At 44.6% G+C, this 12,532-nt stretch overlaps 1 protein-coding gene and 1 pseudogene across 1 annotated transcript; both read left to right on the top strand.

Moving 5' to 3' along the window:
- Window positions 1-225: 225 nt before the first annotated feature.
- On the top strand, window positions 226-1,946 carry LOC115934006 (SUZ domain-containing protein 1-like). The gene has a single exon (XM_031009371.3). It carries the CDS (start codon window positions 246-248, stop codon window positions 702-704), a length of 459 nt encoding a protein of 152 aa, XP_030865231.1. The 5' UTR covers window positions 226-245; the 3' UTR covers window positions 705-1,946.
- Window positions 1,947-9,037: 7,091 nt separating this feature from the next.
- LOC129523528 (neuroblastoma breakpoint family member 15-like) overlaps window positions 9,038-12,532 on the top strand; it is a 48,411-nt pseudogene continuing 44,916 nt past the window's right edge.

Raw genomic sequence — 12,532 nt, 5'->3', positions numbered from 1 at the left:
GTAAAAATTAGTGTCAATTCTTATTTTATTATTATTCTTTTAATTGACAGATAATAACTGTACATATTTATGTGGTGCAATGTGATATTTCAATACATCAATACAATGTGTAATGATCAAATCAGGGATATTAGCATATCCATCACCTCAAACATTTATCATTTCTTGGTGCTGAGAACATTCAAAATTCACTCTTCTAGCATTTAAAAATACAAAATAGGGGAGGAGGGAAAGCGGCGAGTAAGATGGAAGATGAGGAGGTCGCTGAGAGCTGGGAAGAGGCGGCAGACAGCGGGGAAATAGACAGACGGTTGGAAAAAAAACTGAAGATCACACAAAAAGAGAGCAGGAAATCCAAATCTCCTCCCAAAGTGCCCATTGTGATTCAGGACGATAGCCTTCCCGCGGGGCCCCCTCCACAGATCCGCATCCTCAAGAGGCCCACCAGCAACGGTGTGGTCAGCAGCCCCAACTCCACCAGCAGGCCCACCCTTCCAGTCAAGTCCCTAGCACAGCGAGAGGTCGAGTACGCCGAGGCCCGGAAGCGGATCCTGGGCAGCGCCAACCCCGAGGAGGAGCAGGAGAAACCCATTCTCGACAGGCCAACCAGGATCTCCCAACCCGAAGACAGCAGGCAGCCCAGTAATGTGATCAGACAGCCTTTGGGTCCTGATGGGTCTCAAGGCTTCAAACAGCGCAGATAAATGCAGGCAAGAAAAGATGCCGCCGTTGCTGCCGTCACCGCCTCCTGGGTCGTCCGCCACGGGTTGCACTGCCGTGGCAGACAGCTGGACTTGAGCAGAGGGAACGACCTGACTTACTTGCACTGTGATCCCCCTTGCTCCACCCACTGTGACCTTGAACCCCATGCACTGTGACCTCCCCCCTTCTCCCCCTTCCCACTGCGATTGGCACATCGACAAGGGCTGTCCGAAGTCAATGGAAAGGGAAAGGGTGGGGGTTAGGGGAAGGTTGGGGGGACCCAGCAAGGACTCGGAGAGTCAGACAGTGCCACTTGGCCACTTGGGGTAAAGCCAGTGCCAGCAATAACAGTTTATCATGCTCATTAATTTGGGATTTCAAAACACAAATGAAAACTCACACCCACCCACCCCCAAGTGCATGTCTCCATCACTTAAAAAGTAAGTTCCATTTGAAAATATCCTTTCTTTTTTTTTCTTCCTATTTTTGTTTGTTTATACAAATATCTGATTTGCAAGAAAAAGTGCATGGGAGAGGTTTTAGTGGTTTAATGAATTTTTAATTAAGAAAGGGTAGTTTGGTAGTCTACTTAAAAATGTTTCTGGGAAATTCACTAGAAACATTAACCAATATGATTTTGGTGAGCTTAGCTTCTGTATTCCTACTGCCGCCCGGAAAAGGGGCAGGGCTCTGCAGCCGCCAGGACAGATGAGCACCCCATGCCTATACCTCCCTCCCCGAGCTAAGTCCCAGGGCATCTGGGCCTTCCCTGGAGACTGGGCTAGCTCTGTAGGCTCGGAGAGCCTGGGGAGGGTGCCAACCCCACCTCTAGTATTTTGGGAGATAGGGAAAGTGAACCGACTTCCCCTTCCCATACCCCTCAGGGTGGTTCCCTACCAGCCAGGCTTACTACTTCTAGAAGAAAGCAGAGTGCCAGGGAGTGAGATTGCATCCCTGGGCTTAGAAGTGATGGAGAGAAGACTTGTTTAGTATTTTGCCGTCAGCACAAGGAAAACCAGGAGAAAGTCTGCCTCCAGGACTCTGAGCCTTCTGCCTCGTATGTTCAGAAGGTGGATAGGTCTTCCCACTCCGGCATGGCTTGAAGTCTTAGGGGTCTGCAGTGCTCCATCTCCATTGGTGGCCCCAGCTCAGTAACTATACCTGGTACATTTCCTGTGTGCAATCAGTACCTTGAAGGCAGAACATTCTGAATAAAGTTGGAAAAAGAAAAAAAAAATACAAAATACATCGTTGTTTATTGTATTCATGCTATAGTGCTATAGAACAATGGAATTTATTTCTCCTATGTAGCTGTGCTTTTGTTTCCATTAACCAACTTTGGCTCTTCCCCCTGCCCTTCCTAGCCTTTATTAATCACTATTTTACTCTCTACTTCTATGATATCTGTCAACATTTTTAGCTTCCACATTTGAGTGAGAAAATGTAATATTTATCTTTCTATGATTGGCTGAATAAGTCATCTCTGCAGATGATACAATCATATACATGTAGAAAAAACTCTACTAAAAAATATTTACTATTGATAAACAAATTCATTAAAGTTTCAAGATACAAAATCAACATAAAAAATCAGTAGTGCTTCTATACAACAAAGAATTAATGGATAAGAGAAATAAAAAAAGCAATCCTATTTACAAGTGCTACAAAAAAATGCCTGAGAATAAATTTAACCTAGAAGGTGAACAATGTCTATAAGGGAAACTGTAAAATACTGATAAAAATTTGAAAGGACACAAAAATGGAAATATGTATCATGTTTACGGATTAAAATAATTAATATTCTGAAAATGACTGTGTTACTGTTTCTCTCTCTGATTAGTTTCTTTGTTCTGAAATATACTATATCTGGCATTAATATAGCCAGTCTTACTTTCCTTTAGCTAATGTTTGCATGATATATCTTTTTCCATCCTTTTGATTTCAACTTGCCTGTATCATCATATTTGAAGGTAGTCTCTTTGTAGCCAGGATGTAGTTGGGTCATGTCCATTAACCTACTCTGCCAATCTCTGTCTTGTAATTGGTGTACTTAGCCCATTGATATTTAATGTGATGATTGATATGGTAGGGCTTAAGTCTGCCATTTTATTTTTCCTTTTCTGTTTGTTCTCTCTGGTTTCATTTTCTGGATATGCTTTATTTTTCTTACCTGCTGTGGTGACTTGAACATCTTTGAGAATGGTGTTTTGCCTTATCCATAGTATTTTTTAGTATATGTGTTTGTATAGCCCTCTTGGTTTTTCCAGGTATATATATATATTTATATGTCTGTGCATCTATATCTGACCACACGGTATACTGGTGTCATTGTTTCACCAGTTGAGTGAACGATAGACGAGCAACCTTTTTATAGGTCTCTTTACCCTTCCAGTTTATAATTGTTTCCAACATTTTCTGTATGTAGAGTTAGAACCACATCGAATGGTTCTATGATTTTTTTCTGAAACCGTCAAGCATAGTTTAGAAAACACAAGAGGAGAAAGAAGGCCTATTTTGCTCACTGTTTTTTAAAATTTTCTTTCTGACATCCCAAGTTTCCTTCTTTAATCATTTCCTTTCTGTCTAGAGAACTCCCTTTAGCCTTTCTTTTAAGGCAGAACTGCTGGTCAGAGATTCCCTTAGCTTTTCTTAATCTGAAACTGTTTTGATCTTCCCCTTAATTCCTGAAAGATGTTTCTGTTGGACAGAGGAGTCTGGGCTGACAATTATTTTCTTTCATGGCTTGAAAAGCACTGCACAACTTCTTTCTGCCTCCATGGTTTCTGATGAGAAATCCATCATCACCGGAATTGTTTTTCCTTTCTAGGTAAGGTGTCACCTTTCTCTGTTGTTTTCCGGACATTTTCCTTGTCTTTCTTTTCCAACATTTTATTTTTTCACGTGTCTTGCCATAGACCTCTTTGGGTTTTATCTTATTTAGGGTTCTCACAGCTTATTGAGCCTGTAGGTTTATGTCTTTTGCCAAATCTGGGAAGCTTTCAGCCATTTACTTCTTTGAGTATGTTTTCAGCCTTGTCTTCTTCCTCTTCCCCTTCCAGACACTGATAACAACATGAAAGTGAGAACTTTTGAGGTAGTTTCACAGGTCCCTGAGGTTCTGTTCACTTTCCCCCCCAGTCTATTTTTTCCCTGTTAGGATTCTGTAATTTCTGTTTTTCTCATCTGCAGTATATGGATTTGTTTGCTCCACACCATCCATTCTGCTGCTGAGCCTATCTGCTGGACTTTTTATTTTAGTTGTATTTTTCACTTCTAATACTTCCATTTGGTTCTTATTTATGTCTTGTATTTATTTGCTGAGTCTTTCTACTTGTCCATTTGTTTCAAGTGTTCTTATAAGTACTCATTAAATCATTTTCATCAGGCTTGCCTGCTTTAAACTCTTTGTCAGACAATCCCAACACCTCTCTCATCTCATTGCCAGCGTGTATTTGCTGTCTATTTTCATTCAGTATGAGATTTTCCTAGTTCTTGGTATGATGAATGATTTTCAATTGAAACTTGGACTTTTGGGGGTTATGTTATCAGAGTTTCAATTTTATTGAAACCTTCTGTTTTAACTACCTTTTTTTGAGTCTGTTTCTGCAGGGGAAGAAGAATGGTGCAATCTCATTGTAGCCAGCTGTGTGTAGAAATCCAGGTTTCTCATCTGACTGACCTCTGTTGACACCCTGAGTGGAGGAGCTGCTAAGGTAGGAGGGGGAGTTCCAGCAGCCCACTCCTCCTCCACTGCTACCTCCCTGGCTGGGTGGGTAGGAGTGCTTCATTACTGCTTTCCACATGGCCTCCAGTGACACCACAGGACAAGGGCAGCCTTATTACTGCTGGGTGGATGAAAGTCCTGACTCTCCACCAGGACTCCTCTGATACCAGCCTAGCAGACAGAGGGAGAGGTGCCTCATGACCATCTAATGAAGTCTAGGCTCCAAATGTAGTTTCTATTGACAGGGAGGTAAACATATTATCACCTGGCAGGGATGATGATGACAGCCCCAGCTTCCTCCTCTAACATCTGTCATTGAAATTGTTTTTCCCCTCTAGGTAAGATGTCGTCTTTCTCTGTTGCTTTTGAGGTATTTTCTCTGTCTTTAGTTTCCAGCATTTTAGTCATTGTGTGTCTCATGATAAATAAAATGCTGGAACCTAAAGAACCCCCGGGGCAAGGTGGGGGTTTAGCATATGTCATTATACCTGCGCAAGTGTGAAACCCGAAGCCCCTCACTGGGATTTTGCTAGCTTTTATGTTGATGCAGCCACAGCTTTTCTTCCACGGTGCTTGACCTGAGGAAACTGATGATCATATATGTGTCTTGTCTTGCTAGACTGCCCCTTTGCTGATCCTTTGCCTAGAGAGAGCAAGATTGTATTGGGGTTTGCTGGATCTGTAGCCATTGGTATTTCTGGGTTGCCATCTCCTTTGGCTCTACATCTAGGATGTATGCCGGGGCATGGAGGAATCCTGGGAACTCATCTCCTGGCTTTCTGTGGGTCTTGAGGAAGCCAGATGGCCTCCTATCTTCTCTTTGCCCTTCAGTCTTCCTATATTTGTTGTATGTACAATGCCCAAGGTTTTTAGATGTAATGAGCAGGAAGAATAGGGCAAAGTTCATCTATTCCACCTTCCCAGTGTATGCCTGTGATTTCCTTGTCTTACCTTATTCATTTGGGTAGGATAGTCATGTGAAATATCAGTGGTGAGCGTGGTCTCCTTGCTTAGTTCCCAGTCCTAGAGGGAAAGCATGTGGTCTTTCACCATGAGGTAAGATGTTAACTGTGAATTTTTTTGTAAGTTGTCTTTATCGAGCTGACAAAGTCCTGTATTCCTATGTTTCTGATAATTGTAAAACATTCTCTTTCTTCCCTTCTTTCTATTTTTTCTTATTTCTGTTTTTGTTTGTTTTGTTTTTTTGAGATGGAGCCTCGCTTTGTCACCCAGGTTGGAGTGCAGTGGCATGATTTCGGTTCACTGCAAATTCCACCTCCCAGGTCCAAGCAATTCTCTGCTTCAGCCTCCTAGTAGCTGGGATAACAGGCACCTGCCACCATGCCCAGCTAATTTTTGTATTTTTAGTAGAGATGGGGTTTTGCCATGTTGACTAGGCTGGTCTCGAACTGTTGACCTCAGGTGATCCACCCACCTTGGCCTCCCAAAGTTCTGGGATTACAGGCATGAGCCAAAGAGCCTGGCCTCCCTTTATTTCTATCATGAATAGATGTTGAATTTGTCAAATGATTTTTCTTCATTGACTGATAAACATTTTTGTGGTCTGGTTTTGGAGTTGGGGTAATCATAGCTTTACAGAAATAGTCGAGAGGTGTTCCTTCATCTTCTATTTTCTGGAAGAGATTGTACAGAATTGATGTTAATTCGGCTGGGCGCGGTGGCTCACGCCTGTAATCCCAGCACTTTGGGAGGCCAAGGCGGGTGGATCACAAAGTCAGGGGATCGAGACCATCCTGACTAACACGGTGAAAACCCGTCTCTACCAAAAATACAAAAAATCAGCCGGGCGTGGTGGTGGGCACCTGTAGTCCCAGTTACTCAGGAGGCTGAGGCAGGGGAATGGCGTGAACCCGGAGGGCGGAGCTTGCAGTGAGCCAAGGTTGCACCACTGCACTCCAGCCTGGGAGACAGAGCAAGACTCCGCCTCAAAAAAAAAAAAAATTGATGTTAATTTTTCTTCAACTGTTTGGTAGAATTCTCCAGTGAAACCATCTGGACCTGGAGCTTTTCTTTCTGGAAATTTTAAAATTAGGAATCCAATTATTTTCATAGTTACAGAGCTACTCAGATGACCTGTTTTGCTTTAGGTAAGTTGTGGTAGTTGATACTTACGACAAATTTGTCCAATTCATCTGGGTTGTCAAATATATGTGTGTACAGAATTTTAAATAGTTTTTCCCTTATTATTATCCCTTTGATATCTGCAGTCTGTAATGAGTGTAGTCCCTGTTTCATCCTGATGTTCATAAGCTGACTTCTTTTTTTCTTTGTCAAGTTTATTGATCTTTTCAAAGAGACAGCTTTATTTTCACTAGTTTCCCCTTTTGTTGTTTTCTGTTTTCAATGCCATTGATTTCTGCTATTATCTGTATTATTTCCTTCCATTTGCTTTAGGTTTTTTTTTTTTTTTTTTTTTTTTTTTTTTGTAGATTCAGTCTCATTCCCATGGCGCAGGCTGGAGTGCAGTGGTGTGATCTCAGCTCACTGCAACCTCCACCTCCCGGGTTCAAGCGATTCTCCTTCCTCAGCCTCCAGAATAGCTGGGATTACAGGAGGGTGCTGCCATGCCCAGCTAATTTTTTTGTATTTTTAGTAGAGACAGGGTTTTACCTTGTTGGCCAGGCTCGTTTCAAACTCCTCACCTCAGGTGATCCACCCACCTTGGCCTCCCAAAGTGCTTGTATTACCGGCATGAGCCACCGTGCCTGGCCTGCTTTAGGTTCCTTTTACTTGCTTTTTTCTTGTTTCTGGAGGGGGGAGCTTAAGTATATTCATTTGAGACGTCCCCTCTTTTCTTTTATCCCTTTTAAAAACTTTTGTATATAATTATTATTGTAGGAAGTTAGGCTTGGGCCCACAAACTATGGAAGAACAGAATATACTAGGCCGCTGCTTTAATAGCTGGTGCCTGCTTGTCGCCCACCCCCCACTCCCCCACCTTAGCTGCCTTGTCCAAACCAAAGAGTTTAGTCTAGAATGGACATTTACTAGCCTGCAAAATAGTTCACTACATCTATTCTTATCAGCTTGCCTGACTGCCCAGGTCATAAGTCAAATACTTGAAAAGCCCCCGAGCTGACCATGATTGCAATGCGTTATGGGCTGCAACAAAATACAGGGAGACAACCCTAAAAAAAAACAACAACAACCTAAAAGTCCCAACCCAAGATCCAATAGGTGACATCCGGGAATACTGTGATCCCATAGTACTCAGCCTGTGAGGAACTGGGGGAGGCACTTCCACACTAGGGGATAAATTGCTTGTTGTAAGCCTACTGGGTGTGCCTGCCTACCAGACACCCGATCTTGCAAGACTGTCATTAATAATAAGTCGCACTTCTGCTGTTTTCCGGGTCTTTGAGTCCATTCTTTGGGTTTGGACGGGTGAGTTTATTTCTCACGATTATTTCCAGGCAGGCCTTGCCCAGTGGGTGGCTCATGCTTGTAATCCCAGCACTTTGAGAGGGTAAGCCTGGTGGATCACCTGAGGTCACGAGTTCGAGACCAGCCTGGCTAACATGGTGAAGCCCTGTCTCTACTAAAAATACAAAAATTAGCCGAGCGTGGTGGCGAGGGCCTGTGGTCCCAGCTACTCGGGAGGCTGAGACAGGAGAATCACTTGAACCCAAGAGGCGGAGGTTGCAGTGAGCCGAGATTGCGTCACTGCATGCGACAGTGCAAGACTCCGTTTCAAATAATAATAATAATAATAATAATAATAATAATAACAACAACAATAATAATAATGGCACGACCTAAAGTTATGCAAGCATTTGCCTTAGATAAAATTTCAAGTTTTCAAAGTTGTTAGCTGGGTGGACGGCATGGCTTCACTTCCTATTTCTTGGTATTTCCTAATCTTGTTGAAAAAGTTTTTCTTTTTCTCAAAGGCTTATTTCAGTGGAAGCCCATCTCCAAAACCTGTTATTAATTTAAATTAGAAAATCACTACAAGTCCCACTGACATGTGGGTTATTGTTTTTGCGAGTGACCTAAGGCCACCTCTCGGGGGAGCTGGGGGTTGCCTTCCCACGTCTGCGCGTCTGCACCGCATGGCCGGGCCTGGAAGTCAGACTTGGGGGCGGTGCTGCAGCACCAGGCCTGCAGTCCTAAGCGCAGGGTCGCTCCGGGCCCCCGAGGGGGTGTGTCTTCTGCCCCTTTAACCTGGCAGGGGCGGTTCAAATGGCCCGGGAAATCAGCGATTTGCAGGGTCAAGGGCTGGTGCTTTGAAAGAGAGGCGGAGGGGAGAGAGGGATTTCCCGGTCTCTTTTGCACTCTGTCTATCCGCTCGGTTACTCCTTTTCCTGCCCCGCGCGAACCCGCTGTGCGGCAGAGGCGGCCGTGTACCTTTAAGGCCCCGCTGCGCCTGCGCCTTGGGCTCTCCTGACGCGCCGAGTGGGACCCTGAGGAGCCAGCTGGCGCAGGCTATGGGCTGGGCGGCGGTTGAGACAGCGGCGGTATTGGGAGGGGTAGGTGAGGGTCGCGAGGCTGCGTGAGCTTCTGAGTGAACGCGGTGCTTTTGGGAACGCCGGACGGGCGACCTGTGGCGCCAGGAGCGGGCCGAGGCGCGGCGCACGGATGCCGTCTGGATGGGAAGTTACGGTTTACAGCGAAGTCCACCCAGCGTTTCCGAGGTGAAGGCGCCGCGCCAGGCCGGGCGGGCGGTGAGTCCGGGACCCGCGGGTACACAGCTGGGTCGAGCTGCGGCTGTCGCAAGTTTTGTTGCGAGCGACGGAGGGCGAGGCGGGGTGGGGGGTTGCGGGGGGCGTGTGTTCCGGCCCCGCCAGGGCTTAAGTTCCCTGCGTTGGATTCCTGGCTTGCCGCTGCCGCCCGTAGCCCTCATCTCTTGGGCGCTGGGGAAGAAACTCGCTGGCGGGTGTTCTGTGGCATCCCAGGGGGTGGAGGGACGAGCAGCTTCGGGGGCACGTCCTCGTATATCCTGTGGAGGACACTGACCCCGCACCCCACTCTCGAGGCCAGGAATCGGTTCCCTCTGGGGACCTGAGAGGCGAGACCACTCACGCCCCTGGCTTGCAAAGTTGGGGTCTTTATTGGCCTCCGGGATTCTGCTCCTGGCGGTTTCTCCAGGCTGGTGATGGGCAAGCCAGGTGTACCAAGTCCAGGATGCACATGAGGAGCGTTTGCAGCCATCACTGAATCACCTCATGACTAGCGGGGCAGGCCTCTAATTCACCGCAGGATTTCCGGTAGGTTGGATTGTGGGGTTGGTGTTTGCACTCCAAAGAGTTGGCCTGATTTCCCTGTGTCTGTCTTTCTGGCTTGTTAGATCTTCTCATTTGGCGTCCTTTCTCCGAAGAGTTAACCAAGACGTTTGGCGTGGTTTCCTTGCTTTCCTCCTATCTTTTGCTGCTAGAGCTGCTTTCGAAAAGAAGTCTTTTCTTGCAGTGATATCTTTTCTTTGGGTTATAGTGTTGTTCATCCTTTCTTTGCCGAAAGAATGAATCCCAGTGCTTCACGAAGTTAAAGGAAAGATCTACTGGTAGTGTTTAGTCTTTGTTCTGAGCTGATATGTGTTAGTAGCTTTTCGTTTTTAAATTTTATTAGTAAAATTTCACCAGTGAACCAGAAGCTCTTTTTTTCTGTTGTGAAATGCTAGCTTTAAGATTTCTGAGAACTTTGTGTCAAAGAAATCTTTGAAAAGTTACTGAAGTATACAGAGAGGTTCACAATTTTAAATGTGCAGGTGGTCCGGGCGCGGTAGATCACACCTGTAATCCCAGCACTTTGGGACGCCAAGGTGGGCGGATCACTTGAGCCCAGGATTTCCAGACCAGCCTGGGCAACGTGCCAAAACCCTATCTCTACTAAAATTACAAAAGTTAGCTGTGTGTGGTGGTGTGTGCCTGTAGTCCCAGCTACCTGGAAGGCTGAGGTGGGAGGATCACCAGAGCCCAGGAGGTTGAGATTGCAGTGAGCCGTGATCATGGCAGTGCACTCCCGCCTGGGTGGCAGAGTGAGACCCTGTGTCCAAAAAAAAAAAAAAAAAAAAAAAAGTACAGGTAATGAATTTTTACCAAGTGAACCACCACAGATCAAGAAATAGAACATTACTAGACTGGGGTATATTTGTAGGAGTGGCGTTGTTGGTTTTAGAGGTATATGAATGATAAAACTTAGTATTACATATTGTTGAACGTTTTCCCAAAGTGGTTGTACCATTTAGCAGGGATATTCTGGTTACCCCACATCCTTGCTGATGCCTGTCAGTTAAAAATTATTTTGCCATTCTAGTAGGGGTGCAGTAATGTATCAGTGTGGTTTCATTTTGCATTTTCCTGGTATTGAGATTGAGTATCTTTTATTGTCATTTGTGTGTCCTCTTTTGTGAAGTGCCTGTTAAATGTTTTTATCCAGTTTTCATTGATATGCTTGTTTTTCTGTTGATTTGTAATACTTTTTTCTGGATATGTGTCCTTTCTACGATATATATGTATTGCATTTCCCTTTTTTCAATCTGTAGCTTGCCTTTTCGCTCTTTTAATGGTGCTTATTCATGAATGGAGATTCTCTTTTTTTTGTTCTTTTTGAGACAAGATCTCACTCTGTTGCCCAGGCTGGAGTGCAGTGGCACAATCACAGCTGACCGCAACCTTGACCTCCCAAGGCTCAGGTGATCCTCCTGCCTCAGCCCCCAAGTAGCTGGGACCTACAGGGGAGCACCACCACACTCAGCTCTTTTCTGTATTTTTAGTAGAGGTGGGGTTTTGCCACATTGCATAGGCTGGTCTGGAATTCCTAGGTTCAGGTGAGACATCTGCCTCGGCCTCCCAAAGTGTTGGGATTACAGGCATGAGCCACTGCACCCAGCCTGAGATTCTTAATTTTAATGAAATTATACTTTATCAATCTTTTCCCTTATGGTTACTGCTTTTTGTGTCCTGTTTAAGAAATCAATGCCTAACCTAGGTGTATGAACACATTTTTCTGTGTTAACCTTGTAGCAATTTTATTTTAGTTTTTGCATTTCTTTTTTTTTTTTTTCAGACAGGGCCTCACTCTATTGCCCAGGCTAGAGTGCCGTGGCAGAATCTCAGCTCACTGCAACCTCCACCTCCTGGCTCAAGCGATCCTCCCACCTCAGCCTCCTGAGTAGCTGTGACTATAGGAGTGTGCCACCATGCCTGGCTAATTTTCATAGTTTTTGGAGATGGGGATTCAACATGTTTCCCAGGTTGGTCTCAAACTCTTGGGCTCAAGTAATCTTCCCACTTAAGCCTCCCAGAGTGCTGGGATTACAGGCATGAGCCACCCCACCCGGCTATGATTCACTTTTTACTACATGGATGTGTCTGCTTGATCCAGCACCATTTATTGAAAAGACTATCCTTTTCCTTCTGCACTGTTTGGCACTTTTTTTCATAAATCGGATGACTGCATGGTCATCCAATTTATGAAATTAGTGTGGGTCTGTTTCTGTTTCTGGACCAACCTGGGCAATATAGTGAGATCCCATCTCTACAAAAAATAAAAATAATAAATAAATGAGTAAAATTTAAAAAATAAGTGCATAGAGCAGATGGAGTCATAGGTGATAATTTATAAATGATTGTCAGTTTCTGGGCTACATACGGGTGTTGGTAATTCAGATGTGTTGGGCATTTAGGGAAAATGTATTAAGGGAATTATGTGGTGTTCACAGTGATTGCTAGATGTTCATTGTGACTTGAATTAGATGTTATTTGAGCCTCACAGAGCTACAGTTTTGACTCTTTATTTATTTATCTTTTTACAATTTTTACAATCTTCCTGTCAAGGCAGTAACTCTTTTATACTTAATTGTTCTTAGGTATACTTAATTACCAGGAAAACTTTATGGATCGTACCTAAATAAGCGTTAAGCCATTTAAAGGGCTGATGTGATGTGATGTAAACAATAGTATTCTACATAATAGTTTTAGGACTACATCAAACAATTTTTTTTTTTTCTTGAGACAGTGTCTCGCTCTGTTGCCCAGGCTGGAGTGGAGTGGTATGATCATGGGTCTCTGCAGCCTTGACCTCTCAGGCTCAAGCAGTCTGCCCACCTGAGCTTCCTTAGTAGCTGGGTCTACAGACCTGCACCAC

This window comes from Gorilla gorilla, chromosome 1 (assembly GCF_029281585.2).
Source record: "Gorilla gorilla gorilla isolate KB3781 chromosome 1, NHGRI_mGorGor1-v2.1_pri, whole genome shotgun sequence".
Classification (NCBI taxonomy): Eukaryota; Metazoa; Chordata; class Mammalia; order Primates; family Hominidae; genus Gorilla; species Gorilla gorilla.
Note: the sequence above shows the minus strand (reverse complement) of the source record. Positions and strands in the feature narration are given on the sequence as shown.